The sequence below is a fragment of the Ursus americanus genome, chromosome 3, assembly GCF_024610735.1.
Source record: "Ursus americanus isolate L20-20 chromosome 3, mUrsAme1.1.p, whole genome shotgun sequence".
Taxonomy (NCBI): domain Eukaryota; kingdom Metazoa; phylum Chordata; class Mammalia; order Carnivora; family Ursidae; genus Ursus; species Ursus americanus.
In genome coordinates, this window is record NC_142129.1 from 92,649,045 (window position 1) to 92,668,940 (window position 19,896).

Here is a 19,896-nt window from a genome sequence, read left to right on the forward strand (position 1 = left end):
GTCGCAAACTATACTAAGATTTTGTAACACATATATACATAAATATAAGGGGTTTCTTTTCCAAAATGCTTAAAAACTCCTAAAATAGGGGGGAAAGCATGAATCTAACAGAAAAGGGGGCAATATAATTAAGCACACACTTCACAAAAGATGATACCCAATGGCAAATAAACCTATGAAAATGTTCTTAACTTCATTGATCATAAAGGAAATGAAAATTAAAACTGCAATAAGATACTTCTATACGCTGTCCAAAAAAACTAAGATTAAAAAGACTCACAATACCAAATATTGGTGAAGGTGTTAAGTACCTGTAATTCTTGTGCAGATGATAACGGAAATTAGTACAACCACTTTGCAAAGCGTTTGGCAGAAATTTACTATACAATCCAGCAATTCCATTTTTTAATAGAAATATATATATTCTATATATATTATATAGAATTATATATTAAATATATTATCTATAATATATATTTATTAATATATTTATTATTATTTATTTTATTATAATTATATAATATATAATTATATTATAATTATAATTATTATTAATAAATTATGATTTATTAATATATATAATTATATATACTGAATATATTATATATAATATATATTAAATATATATTATATATATAGAAATATATATATATATTTATATCAAAGAAATGTACAAAAACCTTTCTAGTAGCAATCTAGCCCAAAGTTGGAAAAAACCCAAGTGTCTACCAAATAGTAGAATGGATAAATAAGTCATTACATATTCATGTAATGGAACACTATACAACAAAAATAGATTTTAACACAATGTAGAAGAATCTCACAAGTGTAATTTGAAGTGAAAGAAGGCACATTAGAAAAGAACGCATGTTGTGTCAGACCGTTTACACATATAACACTAACCTTTGGGAAAATGCATAGTGACTGAGAAACAGCATGGCGGAGAGTGTCCCAGCTGTTGGCAATGTTCTAATTTCTTGGGCCGTTGAGGTGTTTTCATCAACGTGTTCACTTTGTGATAATTTATCCAGCTGTATCTTTATGATTTATGCAGTATTTATGTGTATTATACTTTAATAGAAAATGATAAAGAAAGCAGAAAAGCAATTTTTCAACCGATTAAGTTATAACATTTGGTTAAGTTCTGGAGGAAAAGGTCAGATACTATTTCACACCATATAGTAAAATAAATCCCAATGAGTTAAATAATTAAATGTAAAAGTGGGATAATTTAAGGTCCAAGAAGAAAATATAGGAGAATACATAACCTTGAGGGAAGAGGATTCTTGAGAAGTGGAATGTGCTTTGACATGTGATCCATAAATACACAACACTGCAAAAAAAAAAAAAAATGCGGGGCGCCTGGGTTGCAGAGCGGTTAGGCGTCTGCCTTCGGCTCAGGGCGTGATCCCGGCGTGATGGGATCGAGCCCCACATCAGGCTCTTCCGCTATGAGCCTGCTTCTTCCTCTCCCACTCCCCCTGCTTTTGTTCCCTCTCTCGCTGGCTGTCTCTATCTCTGTCAAATAAATAAATAAAAAATCTTAAAAAAAAAATCTGTAGAAGTGTATGCAAATTTTAATGACTATATAAAAAAACATACAAATATAAATGATAAACTGGGAAAATATTTATAATCTATAAGATTGTTCAAGAATTAATATAATCACTAATGATATATCTAAAGGAATATTTTTGTTTTTTGATTTTTAAGATAAAAGACTCACGCAGGTGAATGACAATTTAAAAAGTCCACTGAGGAGAGGGTTTTCAGGTAAAGTGAATTACCTGAGGCAGTTAGTATTACCTTCTATAAATAAGATAGAACTATTCAAAATACATGAAATAAGATGCATTAAATTATGAAACTATCACATTTTTATTTGTTCTTCCATATTGCCAAAACTCATAGCCTTTTATTCAAAATAGGAAGTAGAGCAATTTCTCTCTAGCAAACACTCTCGTCCTGGTCAGTCTGTGGTTGGAGAAGATAAGAGACCAGGTCCTGGGGGGGCTCTGGTTCTCCTCTGATGGTGCGCCTCCCTGAAGGGCAGGCAAGGTCCATGGACCAAGGTATTGTGTTGATGTAAGGCCCACTTGGTGCCCATCTGAAGCCCACCTCTTGCCTGTAAGACCCTGCAGAACCTCCCTCTGGGCCCAAGTGGCCTCTTCCCAGAGTCCTTCCTCCCTCAAGTGGACATGTGGCAGGTGTGTGCCACCTGTAAGCCAGCAGGGAGGTCAAAGGTGGACGTCTTGGTGGCTGCACAGAGCTTGAACCTGCATGTGAGGCCCGTTTAGAGTGTGGGATGAAGATTGAGGTGGGAGGAACAGGACGGCTGGCTGAGAGTGGTGCCAGGCCCGGCGCTCCCAGCACCCATCCCATTCTGGCTCAGAACTTCCCAAGAATTTGGATGGCAATCGGGCTTTCTGGGTATTAGGGAAGCATATTTGTTCATCAGGATGATGAAACATATTTTACATAAGAGTTGGTTTGACTTACAAACTTTAAACTATTTAGACACAGATACGTGTACCTTAATGTCTGCCCTGCCCCTCACATATTATGGGGGGCAGATAGCTCCCAAAAGCCCAGGTGGCAGAAGGAGCTGGAGGCTAGAAGAGGGAATGCCTCGATCATGTCACAAGAGAGAATGAAGCGGCCCTGGGTAAGTCGAGAAACTTGTAGATGTCATGATAGAGGTTTAGAGAGGTCCTATTGAGCAGATTTTTTTTTCCTTTAATTAAAGTAAGAGTTGAGAACTTTACCTGTGAATGAAGAAAGTGTGTTGGATAAGGAATCTGAAGAGTGATGACGTTTTGAATTGTGTTAAGAAGAAAGTATAACTAAGGACATAGTTTTCTCACCTTCACCTTCCCCTAAAATGCCATAAATACTTTTTCCATATCACACCTAATCTTCCTACATTAGCATTTTCAAACTTTTGCATAGTAGTCCATTTTAAGAATGTATCATATTAGAGGGGTGTCTGGATGGCTCAGTCAGTTGACTCTTGGTTTCAGCTCTGGTCATGATCTCAGGGTCCTGGGATCCAGCCGCACATTGGGCTGGGCGCTCAGTGGGGAGTCTGCTTGAGGATTCTCTCTCTCTCTGTCTCCTTCTACCCCTCCCCTCATTCTCTCTCTCTCTCAAAAATAAGTGATCTTTTTAAAAATATATATATCATATTATATTTAACAAATACATTATTTTGGAATTTTAAGTTGTTTATAATTTTTTTAATTACAAAAAATACTCCATTAAGCATCTCCAGGAATACATATTTAAATATATCTTAGATATATTTCTAGGATAAATGGAAATTTGGGGGCCAAGGAATAAGGTTTGAAAGCATTGCCAATTTGCCTTCTACAAAGTTTGAACCAACTTATCCTCCTATTCTATATATTAAGAGAGTATCGTTTATCATCATTGTCGCTATCCCCAAATCAGGTATTTTTCTTTTTATTTTAATAGTAGTATTGGCACATTTCTTAGGCAAAAAATGACCCATCATTATTGTTCTTAAATTCGTTCATCTTAGATTACTATTAAGGCAGAACATTAGTTCGTGTTCCTTGGTAACTTGCAGTTCTTTCTTAACTAGATCATTCTTTCTTTTTCTTAATGGATTATTCTTTTCTTTTCATTAATTTGTAATTATTCTTTAAACGTAATGGATTTCTCCATCTTATGGGTGACAAAAAATTGGTTAGTTTTTCCTACCATTTATATTTTATATTTATTCTCAACTTATAAAATTCAGGTTGCAAGATGAAATTGGAGGGAACAAGAAGGCTCTTCGAGACTTTTTTCAAAAAGGTGCAAGAACATAGAACTATATTTTCCGAGATTTTAGAAAATTATGCTTTTCAGGGAAAAAAAGGCATAAATTCCTAAATTAATCTTTGCATTCATATTTCTAATTATAAGAATGCTATTTAAGGCACAGTGCTTGTCTTAGCCATCTGACTAAGGCAAATGTTGAATGTAAGTCACTTCCGGGGGCCAAAGAAAAAGAGGAGCGCAGTCCCCCAATAAGGCTCTGCCAGGACTTTGGCAGTACATTCTCCCAACATTCCTTAGGAGAGAGAGTGTCCCTCAGCGTGCATAGAAACAAGATTGTGTCAGATGGGCTTTATCCAAGAGGAGGCTCTGAAGTCCAGGTGGTGTTGAGGCACAGCCAGAAAAGATGTCACATGCATATTCTCCCAAATCTCTCTGACCGTCTGCAGCCCTCTCTTTTCCGACATCGTGTGTGTATGTGTGTATGGGTGTCACTTTAGATGTTCTGGAGGCTCACTTTGTAGCTTTGTCCATTTTTATAAATATTCCATTGCTGATTAAATTAAACATATCTGTTTAATATTTAGAACTTTTGATAATATGTCAACTAATTGAATTGTTTCACCATTATTTCATCATTATTCTAACCATATGTACTTCAAATTTCTCTGCATTGTATCTTACCTTGTCTGGTGTCATGTGGCGTCAATCATCTAGCTCCCCCAGGGTAGAGCCTGTGATACATAGTCCAGGAATGTACTTCTTAGTCCTTCATATCAAGGAGGCAGTTGTTGGAATCCTGCTCAAGTTTTGGCCAATGTGATCTTGTATCTTTTGTTTCTCATATTACGGCCACTTTTGGGCCCCAATTCTCTATCTTTCTCTGTGTTCATACCCTTTAACATTGTGAACTCACAGTTCCTCCCATCAAGAGGTGGAGTCTATTTCCCCATCTCTTGACTCCCCATCTGGGCTGGCCTCATGACAGGCTACGGCCCATGGAATATGGTGGAAATGACAGTGCGCCAATTCTGAGCCTAGGCCTTGGAGGCCTTGCATATTCCCCCTGCTCCCTGCTGCCTCTCCCCTGCCCTGCCCCAAGCCTTAGCTGCTGCCATGAGAACAAGCCTGCACTGTTCACTGAAGGATGAGTGATCATATGGAAGAGAGCCAAGCTGTCTGGATGAGGTTGTCCTAGATCAGCCAGCTTCCAAGAAACCTGCCAACTGCCCACACAGATGAGCCCAGCTGAGACCAGCTGAGTCTGGCACAGATCAGCAATTTATAGCCAATCTACAGACTAATGAGAAATAACACATGGTGGTTGTCCTAATCAACTAGATTTTGGGATGGTTTGTTATGCAGCCAAAACTAACTGATACAGCTACATTTAAACACATGAGCTATTTAAAGATTCATAAACAAGAGACAAATTGAACTTCAGATATGTTGGAATAATTTACTTTCTAGTGCACTCACTAGCAGAAGTGCACTGCATCCTAACTAGTAATTTTTTTCATACGTATTTGGGGGGGGCAGCAACTTAAATTAGTGCAAATGGTCTCTCGATTTGATTTGCACGTATTTGATTCACGGGACTATTTAAAAGTTTTTTAATGCTTTCCTTGTTAATTTTAAATCATCCATTAAAATTTTTGAGTGTACTTTGTCCCACTCTTCTTTTGTATAAATTGGTTTTTAAAAATCTCTTTGAAAAACCTTTTGCGTATTTTAAATATCTAACTTTTGTCCAGATGCTTTCAAACTCAGTATATGCATTGCAGCGTGTTGAAATTCCCAAATGGATTTATATAAAAAATATTACTGATGGGGGGCGCCTGGGTGGCACAGCGGTTAAAGCGTCTGCCTTCGGCTCAGGGCGTGATCCCGGCGTTACGGGATCGAACCCCACATCAGGCTCTTCCACTATGAGCCTGCTTCTTCCTCTCCCGCTCCCCCTGCTTGTGTTCCCGCTCTCGCTGGCTGTCTCTATCTCTGTCGAATAAATAAATAAAATCTTTAAAAAAAAAAATATTACTGACGGAACAAGCTACGGGATGTTGAATGCCATTATGCTCAATGCTATGAACTTCACATTTGTCATCCCACTTCAACCTGAACAATTTTTAAGGTAAATAATATTAATAATCGACTTCATCGATAAGAACATTGAATTTAAGTGAATTTTTTAACAACATAAAGCAATGGCAGTACCATGTTTTCAAACCCAGTCATTGATCTGAGCCCATATTCTTTACCACTGTCCTCTACTTCTCTTTCTAAATGAAGGCTTTGCATTTCCAAGAAAGGGGAACACAGCAATATTTGTTTCTATATTTTTGTTTTTTCTGTCTGGCTGTGTTTCAATGCCTAAGCCATGCTTTGATGAGTGAAGAATCCTTATGGAGGATGATAAATTGTTGATAAGCATTCGTAGTTCATAACAGTCTGTCACTTTTCTTTGTCTAATGCTCCTTAATAAGTATCATGATGGAAAGGTGGGTGAGGGCAAATTAGCCAGCTGCCATCCTGTCCTGACCATGCTGTTATCAACACATCTTAATGGTCTAAAATTATTACAAACTTTAAAGCACACTGTAAATTTTTCTTTACTATACATTTATTTTTTATAATTTTTATTTTGTTACATTTAAATGACAAATCTTGTTGTTTTACTTCCTGGCTTTAAAAAGTATTATGGTTCTCCATTACTTACAGAATTAAGTGTCAAATCTAGAGCAGGGCATATTCAGCTCACCCCAATCTATCCCGAATCTTTCTATCCAGTTATCCTCGATCACCTCTCTTTTTGCTCCACTTATTGAACTCTTCACCATTTCCAAGTACATTCTATTCCTTTAGTATTTCTTTTTTTTCTTTTTTTTTTTAAGATTTTTTATTTATTTATGTGACAGAGAGACAGCCAGCGAGAGAGGGAACACAAGCAGGAGGAGTGGGAGAGGAAGAAGCAGGCTCCTAGCAGAGGAGCCTGATGCGGGGCTCGATCCCGAGACGCCGGGATCACGCCCTGAGCCGAAGGCAGACGCTTAGTGACTGCGCTACCCAGGCGCCCCTATTCCTTTAGTATTTCTGCACTTTCATATGCGCTGTTATTTTTTCTTAGGATGTATTTCCCCCTTTGGCCATGCAACAAAGTCCTATTCTTCCTTTAAAGCCCTGTTCGTGGAGGCTTTTCTAGCTTCCCAACCATAATTAGGGTGCTCAGTCCCAACGCACTGACAGCACAGCTCTGTCCTAGCACCTATATCATATTGTATTTATGTGTTTAACTTGACCGCGAGTGTATGTGCTCTTTAAGTATTATTCATCCTTACAGTGAAGCTCAACAAATACTAAATTATTGAGTTAATAATTTTAAAATATATTCAAGAAATAGAAAAGATAGATAATAACAAAAAAGCATACAGATTGAAAAAGAAGAAATAAAATTCTCTCTATTCACAGACAACATAATTGTGTACATTGAAAATCCCAAGTAATTTACACAAAAGCTCCTAGAATTAGGGGCGCCTGGGTGGCATAGCGGTTAAGCATCTGCCTTCGGCTCAGGGCGTGATCCTGGCGATCTGGGATCGAGCCCCACATCAGGCTCCTCCGCTATGAGCCTGCTTCTTCCTCTCCCACTCCCCCTGCTTGTGTTCCCTCTCTCGCTGGCTGTCTCTCTCTCTGTCGAATAAATAAATAAAATCTTAAAAAAAAAAAAAGCTCCTAGACTTATTAAATGAGTTTAGCAAGATCACAGGATAAAAGATATATATACCAAAAAAAATGCTTCATTTTTTTTCTCCATTTTAGTAATGACCAAGTCTGTATTAATCATTTTTTAAAATTTTCTATATTTTATGATGTTTTGACATTTTAGGGGCCTTGCTGCCTGGGGCGTGAACAACCTTCCTATGAATACACCTTTCACATACAAGCCAGCTAATTCTGTGTCCATACTCCTAACCGCCTCCTTTATCTAAACTTCACACGCCAAGACAGTATTTCCCTAGGGCCAAGTACAGAACAACTAGACCACCTCTCTAGCCCAGAGCCCACTAAAACTATTCAAACTATCCAATTCTAAGTTTGTTCAAATTTGCCCATTCTGTTCCCCCGATATCTTCCTGCAGAGAACAAGAAAAAGGCTCTGGGCTATGGTCTCCCCCTGTCCTTTTTGCCTCCTGATCTCTCCAGGCACTTTACCACGTGGCCCTGCATGGCATGTCCTGCTTCGTGCTTCTAGGAATCTGTAAGCTTCTTCCTTCGTGGCAATAATTTCTGTGCCTGCACAGCTACCTGTCCATAACTGATTAAAACTGAAATCCAGGTACATTTCAATACAAAGTGAAATTCAAAATTAAAATTAATACATTTTACAGTAGGACCCAAAAATGTGACTCTTAGGTATATACCTAAGAAAACACGTGTATGATCTGTATGCTAAAAACCTCAAACATCGGTGAAATCAAAAGTAATGCAAAGGTACGTCAAGTGTAGGGATTGGAACACTGAAAGAAATCGGAAGGTTGTTAAAATGTCAGTTCTTCCGAAATTGATATATAAATTTAACACAATTGAAATCAAAACCGTAGCAGGAATTTCTTGTAGGTATTGATAGATTGATTCTAAAATTCATATGTAAAAGCAAATAAGAGAGAATAGACAAAACGATTTTGAAAAAAAACAAGTTTGGAAGACTCTCCCTGATTTCAAGACTTAGGATTAACCTATGTAGTTAAGATAGTGTAATACTGGTAAAAGGATTGACAAACAGATCGGTGGTACAAAACACAGAATCCAGAAAGAGACCCTTACCAGTGTTCATCTCTGAAAAGTGACAAAAACAATTCAATTAAGAAAAGATAGTCTTTCCAATATATAGTGCAGGAATAATTTAATATCCATATGCAAAAACAGACAAAAAACCAGACCCCATAACTTATACTTCACATCTAAAAAATAATAATAATTCCAAGTGGACCACAGACCTAAGTGGAAAAGTGGGGAAAAAAAATCAGCCAAACTCTTTGTAACCTTAGATTAGTCACGTGATTCATAAAAGAAAATTGGTAAGTTGAACTCCTTCAACCTTAGAAACTTTGCTCTGCAAAAGAAACTAAGAGAATGCAAAGACAAGCCACAGACTGGGAGGAAATATTTAGAAATCACATTTCTGGCCAAGAACTTGTATCTAGAACACCTAAAGAGCTCTAATACTCAACAGGAAAGAAACAACCCATTTAAAAATGGGCAAAAGTTTTGAACAGACTCTTCACTAAAAATGGAAAATAAGAACATGAGAAAGGGCTCACCCTCATTAATTAACAGGAAAATGCAATTTAAAACCATAATAAGACACTGCTACACACCTATGCATTTGTCTGCATTTCAATCAGACTGAAATTTTCTTGAATATATTATACACTACTCTGCCCATCTTCTGACCTTCCTACATTAATCCAGAGTCCTTTTCCTTCACTCCCTTCACCTGCCAATTCCTACTGATCCTTTAAGACTCCATCAATTTAGGCACCATTAATTCTAAGAAGTCTGTCCTTTGACCCTACCTCACTCCCCACACGTGGGTCTGAATTTGTGGCCCTTGGAATATGTGATGATGGGCCCTCTGTTTTACCTATCCCCTCATCTATCAAATATAGAGCGCTCACTTCTTTAATTAGAGGTTTTAGTACTGTTAACTTTGATCTCCATGAAGTCAGACTCTGTCTTCTTCAAGGTTATATCCCTAGAAATTAGCACATTAAATAACATTGTTGAATGAGTAGATAAATTCCTATAAGAAAAGAAAAGTCCCATGCTCCTTCATGTAACCTCAGTCTCTGTTTGACCCAGGCTGGATCCCAAACCCCCATAAGGTTTTCATAGCTGCCAAGACAGTCACTGCCATACCCTCGTCATTTGCTAGTTAAAATCCTTTTTCCTTCATACAAGGAAGGCCTGCTTTCTCTAGGTAGCTTGTTCAGCTGGCCAAAGCTGGACACCCTGGCCTCTGGATTACTACCCTTAGCCTTAGGCGTCCTCAAATGATAATTTTGTATCATGGCTACAATTGGTCTTCTGGAGAAAATGTCACATGAGGCCGTGAACAGTTTCAGCTGCCTGGTACTTCGCTGTAAGACATTCACCTCTGATATTATGACAGAGGTCTGTTGCTGATCCCTTGGTTAGTTCAAGACACTAGCTTTCTTAGCACTTACAAAGGATGCTGTTTGCTTGTCTTTATCTGCATACGGCCTGAGAGGAGCGCGCATGCCAGGTCCTCCCTGAGTTACAAAAGCTGGAAACACGAGGTTACATCACTCTCATGATGACACCCGGTGTTTGAATCTGCTTGTCAAAATGCAGCAGCATCTTATGCCCTGATGTAAGATTAGTACTACTGGGGGCACTGGGACTGAGGCTTGATTATATGGCACCCGTAATACTGTTCGGAGTATATTAGAAGCTTCATAAATGTGATTCACAAATGGATGGTTTTAAAATTTATGACAAGTCTTTTTATTTCTCCACCAAATAGGCCTCGCTTTAAGGTTCAGGTAGCCAAAGCCAGTTAATTCTAGATTTGAGGTCTTCTGCTGACCGTGAGACCTTAAGGCAGTTATAGAACCCATGTAGCCTTGGTTTTCTGCTCTGCAAAACAGGATGAGGCTACCCAGGCTGCAGGGGGGCCTGTCAGGAATAAACATGGCCGTGTGAGTGTGGAGAACACAGAGGACAGTAAGCGTGAGTGCGTGCGTGGGCTGCCATTGCCCCCAACATGGAGAAGCTGCTTTATAAAGAGTTTATCTACTCAGCATGTTAAAATGTGAAAGTTTGTGTGCTTCTGCTTTCTTGTCTTTTGCTTTCAGTATAAAAAAGGAAACTCTCCAGAGGAAAATAAAGCACACTTCAGGATTATGAAAGATGTGGACTTGTCAAGTTAGCTCCATGACAAGAGAGAACAGGAAGAATTCTCCCTGAGCCAGGTTGATACTGCATCATTAAAAATAAAGAGGTGAACATCTCGATCATTATTTGAAGTAAACGATGTCCTTTATTGTGGTTTGGTGATATTGTGAGAACTTAGAAACCATGGATGCTGGTTTATGACCGAGTTTTTGTTTTTGTTCAAGTCTCTGGTCGCAAACTTCACAGAGCTGATGTTCCTATTTCCTGGGGCGGCCTGCTTTTAGTCTCTTCTTGGAGGGATAGCTTCGAGCTCATCTGACGAGGACATCTAACAGTGTCAGGCAAGAAGGTGTCTGTCAGGAAAAGAGGAGTCCCGGGCACCCCCAGCCCCAGGAGAATGAGGATAGGGAAGGGAGGATGAGGTGTGCCTTTTTGGAGAAAGGAGTAGAGCTGGTGAAGCTGCCTCCACATCTTCCAGGGCTTCCACTTCTGAAAACTTCTGGTGGTGAGAGAGAAATCAAGAGTTGGGTCAGTGAAAGGAGAGTCACTGAGAAGCACCCCATCCTGCAGTGTTGGGGGCGAAGACTTGGTTTAGAGAAGTCTGTGCACGGACTTCAATGAGGAGTTCTGGAGTCAGGGCCAGTCCTTTGTTTATTCTAGGGGAAGACTGAGTTTGGGGCATGGGAAAGAAGATTTCTCCTGGTGTGTAAAATGTCTCATACAGGGGATGCTGGGCAGGAGAATGGGAAGAAATAAATAAGCATTCTGAAGAATGCAGTTAGTTCATGGACTTTATGGAGATTAAGTGCTCAAAACCACTGCATCTTATGTGAACACATCAGGCCAGATACCGACCAAATGCACGTAGATTTACATAGATGGAGCAAGCCGGCAGCCAACAGCGACTAGCATTTCAGTTCTCTGTGCATCTTGCTTAGCTGTCTAAGGAGGGGTTTATTCTTTGCTTCCTTCCAGTTCTAGCATTCTGACACTGCGTGCAGTTTAGTATTAAACCCGGTTTGAAAGCTAGTCTTGCCCAACAATAGATTTTCGGGGAAGGGCGGGTATTTTCACCCTTTGCGTTTGCAATTACGGTGTTTGTTTGGTGTGTTTGCGGTGCAGACACAGGACAGTGCCCAGACGTGTGTGAGTGTTCGTAACTGTGTATAGGGTAGGTGGGGAAAGTGTGTAAGACAGCGGCCAAGAACACCTGTCATAGGGTACCTGCTAGGGTGTCTATACCAGCTCCTTTCTGAACATACTGTTTGCACCGACACAAAAGGGCCGGTGGGCCCGGGCTGTTGCTGGATGTGCCCAGTACGCCTGCTGGGTGTAGGAAGGATGGGGCCGGCGGTAACAAGAATCAATATATATTTACGGCGGGGGCGGGGGGTGCGCGGAGGCTGCAGGGCGGGGCAGCGCTAATGAGAGCAAACCCGGCTTGTGGTTGGTTCGGGAAGTCTGGTACCCACAGAGGAGCAGGCAGGGAGGGAGGGGATGCGGGCGGGAGGATAAAGCGATGAAGTGTGCTGCGTTACCGCGCATCAGGCGCCGTTGTGGGAGCCAGACTACGGTGCGTCTCTGACCGAGCCGGCCCAATCCTCGCGCGTACACTCGCCGAGCCGCGCGCTCCCCCTCGCCGGGGCCCTGGCGCTGGCTGCCGCTGGCCGCGAGCCCCCGGAGCGCGGCGAGAGCGGGTGGGCGCCCCGGTCCCCCGGCAGGTGCCCGGCGCGCCATGCAGGGCACGTGCGCCCCCCGGCTCTAACCCGCGCGCCGACTGGAGCATGATCCGTGCCCAGGCCGGGGCTGCCAAGGTAAGCGAGCGCCGTGCGGGGACTCTGCCTGCCTCCCCTTCCCCCGCCCTTCTCTGGGCGGCTTCCCCGCCGCTCCCAAGGCCCCGGCAGCGCCCTCCCTCCCCAGGGCCCGGGATCCACCCTCCTCCCCACCCTCTCGCTTCTCCCGCGAGGTTCAATTGTCAGCCTGGGACGCGCCGCCGCCCGGGGCCGGGCAGGCATCCCGGCTGGCGACCCCGGCGAGGGTACTGCAGGCACCCCGGGTCCTCCTGCGGGGTACGGAGAGAAACAAAGAAGCCCCCAAGCGGATTCGTGGCGCCTCCCCCGCCCCCCGGCGCCCTCCCAGTGGCGAGGAGGTGTCAGGGGAGGGGGCGGAGAGACCTACGTAATCCCCCTTCCCAGCCCACACCCACCCCTTGTGAACCAAGGCTCTGAATTTGGGCTTTGCCTCGGGCTCGCTTTCAGACAATTGTGTCCCATGCCTTGCCGTGGGTGGCCGAGCGAGCCGGCAGCCCCGCACCGGCTCGCTAGTGCTCTCTCGGGGCGCGTGGCAGGTCGGGGCCGTGCTCCCCTGGGTGGTGGCCGGCGGGAAGGATGCGGGGTGTGGGTGCTTCTCCAAGCGCCTCCCTGTCCCCCGCCGGCTGCACCGCTCATCCGGGCCTGCCACCTGAGTTTTAGCGGGAGCAGCCCGTCTTGTCGCCTACCGTATTGCGACCTGCACGCCGGCGGGGAGGGAGCCACCGGGAAAAAAACGCGTCCGGTCCATGTTTAGCTGGAGGTGCGCCTTGCTTCTACCCCTACGTTCTCGGGCGGTGACAATGCAGCAAAATCCGAGGGCTCAAACAATGTGGTCCCTCCATCCCCCCCCCCACCCCCCCGTGCCTTGTGATTGCTCTGCCGTTTGACGTCCCGGCCACTTGGCGGATTTGCGGAGTGTGGGTGCGTGGTCTGTCTCTCTGTCTTGCACACAGAGACCATAACTTCCCTGCCCAATGTGAGCGCGTGTGGGGGGGGGGGGGGAGCTGGCAGGGACACAGGCTGCAGAGATGCCCGGCTTCCTGTGGTTCCGGGCACAGAGCGCCCCAGTCTGCATTGAGCTGACACCAGATAGCATGTGGGGATTTTCCTAGTTGCTGAAGCTCTTTGACGTTGCTATAGTTTTGTGCTTACTTCTCTTGGGATCTGCAGTGGTGCAATTCTCTCCTTGTTTTTATGTTTTCTCTTTGAAAAGCTAACAAGGCTGTGTTCAGCAGAAATGGATACAGGAGGAGCAGCGTAGTTCAAAGACTAAGGGAGGCATCTTCTCTCTTTTCCTGGGATTTAAACGCGATTTAGGAGGGCAGATGCCCTACCTGAGAAGGCCAGACTTTAAAGACCCAGGCAGTGTCGTGGTCCAAGGCGTCTCAAAGCAGGTGGCCAGATCTGCGTTTCTCATCAGCGGACTCGCTCCGGCTGTGGCTATTACGGTAATTCGTTCTAGATCGGGGATTCATTTTGAAAATGTGTGTTTTCCACTAAGAAGGGATTAGAGCCCAAATGCCTACCCTGGTATGAATGTGTGTGCCTGTCTGGTGGAGCAGAAGAGTGTGGCAGAATTCCCTGTCGCCCCTTCCCTCTGTTTGCAAGCTCCTCCGGAATGTGGCGTTGGAAAAAACGTAGCACTATTTTAGTTCCTAGACCTACAGGCAAATTGAACTTCAGAGTGTTTCATTTAATAAACCGTGTTCTGACTAATTCCGGAATCCCAGTCTAGTGCAGTTTAACGGCTCTGTGGCATGACAGTTCTTTTTGTCTCAGGTAGTTATTTCAGGAAGGCAAATTGCCTAAGTTTGTTTAGATTGTGACATTATTGACTTGGTAGGGAGACCACGTTCTGAGCTGGAACAACAGCCGATGAATGCATCAGTACTGCAGCTCCTGTGGTTTGTGTCTGTACCATCATTTGCTTCCCTTCGCCTTCTGGCTTTTAAAGACGGATGTTTTAAAAGATCATTTAAGCTCTACTTTCTGTGATGCTTGCATCAGATATGAGTATCAATATAGGAAGTACTAAAAGGACAGATGGGATTCTGGAAGGCCAGCCTCTGCCATCACCCCTCCTTATTAGTAAAGTGAGGAAGTTGGACGGGTGGATTTCTGTGGTTCCTTCCAGTTCTAGCATCGTGTGATAATGGTGGAGGAGTTAAGAAAAGTTACCCAGTTTAACAAGGCTGATAATTAGGGCCCAAATTATGCAAACAAGCCAGGGACCGATTATAGAATTTATGGTTTATTTTTACACCTTGCAATTTGCTTTGACCCTGGTATCTGCATTTTCCTCTAAATGAAATTAGCCAATGACTCAAACAGGTCCAATTTTTGTTTGCTTGTTTTTGTTCACTAGAGCAAAAGATTTGGTAGGGTCTGGGGTACCTAGAAGAATATTGGGGAACAGATTTTTCTCCTTATTTGTGGATTCGTTATTTATTACAGCCCCATCTTCTGTTGGTAATGGACACTATAGCTTCTTTCCAATGATTGATTTTTTGTGTGTTTGTTTTTAATGAAAGATTCTAAGTAGCTGTTTAATTGGCAATTGTCAATAGCGTCTGACTTACTTTCCCTGGTAAAATTTGATATTGTTCACAGAACTTGCTGGCACTGATGCTCGTTATAGAAATGAGGCAACAATTACTCTAGACAGGCAAGCAAAGTGTTTTCATGTGCTTGTAGTAATTTTTACGGTTTGGGAATGGTTGAGGTATTTGGTCATTGATTTATGCTTATCTACTCCATTTTCCACTGTAGTGTGCTCATTTGTTTTAAAGTTACAATTAAAATAACATCCTGGACTAAGCATACCTGCCAGGCACAATGAATCACTCCCTCTCTTGTTTCCATAGCCTTCTCCTTCATACGGCTAAGTCCCCTCTTATATTGCACTTACATGAGGTGTGAAAGGGCCACAGCCCCCTCCTCTTGAACGTGCTACTTTGAGGACAAGGATATTGTTCAATTCATCTCTCATCTCTCCAGCACGTTGCACTTTGCCCTGGACGGGGGTATGTTCTCAGGAATGTTGATTGAGTGCATTTCAGGGCATAGAAATGCCCTCTACTCATTTAGGCAGGAGGTAGGTGGGAATTCTTCCCTTTGTGAGTCAGATGGGCAGATCAGAGGGTTATGTAAGCCTCTGAGGGAACAGGTGAGCCAGGACTCAAATCCGGGCCTTCCCCGCCGCCCCCCCCCCCCCCCCCCCGCCCCAGAGAAGGGTTCCCCCTACTCTCAGTGAGAAATCAGGTAGATTGCAAGTCCAGATACTGCATGCTTGGGTTCTTCTTACTTGAAAAACCTGGATTATCCTTTGATAAAATTGATCTGATAGCTGCCTGGTTCTGTCTTGCTGTGGCCCTAGAAGGGAATTAGCTCCCAGCACTCCAACCAGCAATTAGACAGTGAGAGTGAGCCCCCTTTGCCACTTCCTCTCCAAGGCTGGTTCCACCACCCACAGCTCACTCGGATGATGCGCTTGTCCAGGGAATGTCCCTGACTGACAGTTGTTTGTTCGAATCACATTTAACCACTGTGAGCTGTGCCTCTGAAATGAGCCAGCAGCTAGACCCGAGACAACTGTCATGGCTGGGCGAGCCCCCCCTGACTGAATCTCCTCGAAGGTGGATTTCTATGCCAACAGGTGTGACTTACAGAGAGACCCCTTGTTTCCATCCCATCACCACCTTACTTTTTCAACCTGAAAAGCAAGACAGGTTACCATCAGGAAACCAGAAAGTTCCAACCCCTGTGCCCTACTGTAAGGCATGCTTGACATTCATGGACTTTTAGAGAAAACAGTGTGGAATGTTCCGCATGACTTTTTTTAAAATCACTTCTCCTCTCTGAGGTCTAGTTTCCTCTTCTTTAAAAGTAAGGAGTTGAACCAGGTAACCCCAAAGGTCATGTCTAACGCCATGATTCTGGGATTTTGTTGGTTTTGGTTGGTTTATTCAATTGAGTGAATTAGAGGAAGAAAAAGATTAGTATTCATTATAATTATATTAATATTTACATTTATTTAGAAATTTAACTTGGCAGTATATATACTAAAAATACTTAAGGCTATGTGTGTTAGCCTCTGGGTTATCTAATAATGACTTTGGGCCCTCTGTTAACACTATTGTCTGTAAGTAGCTATAAAAGTTCTTTCTTCTTTGTAAAATTAGATTTACTATATTAAAGGAAAAGATCTGTGGCGTTTCTGTTCCCGGTGAGGAGGGCAGTGGTGAAAAAGTGGACATTCCCCAATTCCTGTGTACAACATTTGTAAGTTTATGGTTTGATAGTCAAGGTTCCAGGACCTATAGTAAAATGTTTTTGCTCTCACCATGGAGTGTGTTTCACAGTTGAGTAACGCTGGCTGTCCGAAGTGTTCCCTGGGATTCATCTAACAATGTTCCCATTTCCTTCTGCTCCCTTGTTTGGCTCTTATTTATTTACTTATTTACTTACTGTTGTGTGTTTCTGCCCCTTCTTGAGCTTGGCTGACCTCCTGTCGCAGCCATAACTCATAGGGGGCTGGTAGCGCTTCCACCCACCCATACCCTGCCCCACTAGACGCAGGAGTCAGAGCCTCCTAACCTTCTACCTGCCTGAACCCTTTCTACTTCCTTCATAAACGCTGCTTCTCAAGTTAATATACAATGAGGCTTAGAGGCAGACCAGCTCGTCTGATGATTTTGTTGGACTTGAACACAGACTTTCTGACCACTGGGCATTTGTCTTAAAGCCTCCTTAAACACTTCAGGAAACAAAGCAATATATAGGTGTTTTATATGTCCTACACCATAATGTTTGGGTGTGTGGGTATTTCTTGGTAAGTGGCTGTTATGTTCTGTGACATGGACGCAATAGGGAAAATGATAAGTAGTCCGTGCAGGATGACAATCATGGCACTGCTTATTGGCAAGGTATCACAAGCGCCACTACACCCCCAGGTCACTAGAGAAAAACAGCTGGATTCCCATAACAGGTGATGTGCACTGTCCAAATTATTAGTTGAGAACCCACGCTCTTCCTGATTTATTGGCCCAAAGCTTGATGTACTCAGAGGATTGATAAATAAGGATATGGTGTACAGACAGACTCTTCTGGTGTTATCCAACACCTTTTGCCTTGCAATATTTTGGGGAGAATTCAGTGCATGGAACTTAAGCTGATGGGGGGGGGGCTGGAAAAGGACGCCATCTGTGCCCATGATGACGAATGCCATCATGGAGACTTCACTCGGGGTCCCTTTTATATATTTAGTGGAGCAGATTTTCCCTTTCACACTTTCTAGATCTATTTGTATTGAACAGATGTCAGGGAAATATCATGTGTGTGGAAGGGAAAAAAAGAAGACCAAAATTCACATCCATGGCCAGCGATTGTGATTCAATCACTTTGTCCTTAAATTGACACTCATTTAACTTGCACAGATGTTCCCTGCTTTTGCTTTCGGGGTTTCAGCCACAGCGGTTTGAGAAACAGAAGTCACAGTCCTGCAATTCAGAGATTCAGGCTAAGGGGAGACTAGGGTTGAGCACATCAGACCTTGCTTGCTCGCTGGAGCCCGGCAGCCATCCACCAGGGTCCTTCCCGCTGCACACTGACCAGCTGGAAAACCACAGGACATGATCAGTAGATTTTTACCCTTAGAAGGACTTCTCTTTCTTTATTGTTATTCTTCATTCCTTTTACCATCAAAATTTAAGACTACTAAATTAACAAAATTCTCCCCTCAATTTTGAGCCGAAGTGATTTTTGTGGAAATGAGCTTTTTGAATTTGAGAAAAAAGTAGCTTTGAGTGTCACTTCTGCCCCTGACAAGGCATAAGACCTGCGTATAAAGGAGCTGAGGGGAAGAGACTGTTGGCGCAGAAATGTGCTGTGATATATGACATTTACGGATCCCTCCCCAGACTCCGCACCACGCACGGTTGGGCAGTGTTCTGTTCCCTCTTATAAAACGCACCTGGACAAAGTTGTCTACACTGGCTTTCTTCACTCTCCCTGTCTAAGCCTGTGAAAGCATATTTTACTGTGTAATGTTTGATTGAGACTAACAAGATGTTTAATAAAATAAAACAAATACCGGCCGGCCGTGTAGCCTGAGACCAGAATAGCGTCGGTTCATTTGAAGACTGCTTCATCTCTTCTTCCAGAATAGTGTCGGTTCATTTGAAGACTGCTTCATCTCTTCTTCCACCTCTCAGGGCACCCAGCCAAGCTCTGGTCCCCATCCTTTCCTCCCGCTGTCCCCATGATGGATGATGGTAACTGGTGGTCTCCGCTCATCCAGGACCAGGTCAGCACTCCATCTGAGGGCTGCTGGTCATGCACTGGGGTCCACTTTCCATCTTGAGCCCTTTGCTTCCAGGACAACCAGATTCGCCTGGCTTCCTGCTGTGTCCCTGGATCTCTTTGTTCGGCTCTCTTGATGGCCCCTGACTTTTTATCCCTACATGATGGAATCCTCTAGGGCTTGGCTCTCCCATCTCTCCTTACCTATATTCCTGCCTTTGGTCTCAACACTGTTTTCATGCCGTTGATCTCAAGTTTATCTCAGTGGTCCTGACTCACTCCTAGAATGCCACCACCAGCATCTCCCCGAATGCCATGCAATCTGAGTTTGTCGGTGCAAAACCCAACCCCCAATTTTCACTGCTCAAAGCTGCTTCCCCTTCAGAGTTCTCCGTCTGAGTAAAGGGACACCTCTGATCTTCCTATTGGTCAGGCTGAATGCCTTTGATCCCCGGACTTCTGTCTCTCATCTAATCTAGCTTTCTGCAGACGGTTCTCCCTTCCTCTCACCCCCTCTGGCCAGCAGGACCAGCTTTATCTCAGCCACCATGATCTCTCAACTTCTGCGTGGATGCCCGGCCAGTCTCCTGCATTCCCTGCCCATCTGCAATCTGTTCTTTGTACGGCGGCCCAAATGATCATTCATTCGTTCACCAAATATTGACAAAATGTCTGCTATGTGTCAGGCATTATTTTAGGTGTTGGCATACAGCAAATACAACACAGAACAGTCGGAGATCTCTGTTATTTCTTTGCCCACAATCTTCCGATGGTTCCATCCATCTCAATATGAAATCCAAAATTCCAGTTTGGCCCACAGGCTCTGCATACCTGGGCCTCGCACTCCTGCCTCACCAGGCCCATGTCCCCAGCCTCCTATTCCTCCTCAGCCATGGCCACTCACATGCTCATCTCCCATGCTGTTCTCTTGACTTGGAAGGGGTGTGTGTTCGGGAGAGGGGGGTTTCTCCCAGGTGTCTGCAAGGGGTGTGTGTGTGGGAGAGGGGGGTTTCTCCCAGGTGTCTGCAAGCTTGCGCCTCCGTTAATGACAGATCACGCCTTCAGAAAGGCTTTCCCTGACCACCCA

The 19,896-nt window shown here is 43.5% G+C and overlaps 1 protein-coding gene across 1 annotated transcript in view; it reads left to right on the forward strand.

The window, feature by feature from the left end:
• The first annotated feature begins 13,834 nt into the window (after positions 1 to 13,834).
• HECW1 (HECT, C2 and WW domain containing E3 ubiquitin protein ligase 1) overlaps positions 13,835 to 19,896 on the forward strand; it is a 419,927-nt gene continuing 413,865 nt past the window's right edge. Inside the window, exon 1 of the mRNA XM_045793669.2 lies at positions 13,835 to 13,957. Coding sequence (XP_045649625.2) covers positions 13,835 to 13,957 — 123 coding nt within the window. The remainder of the gene's footprint in view (positions 13,958 to 19,896) is intronic.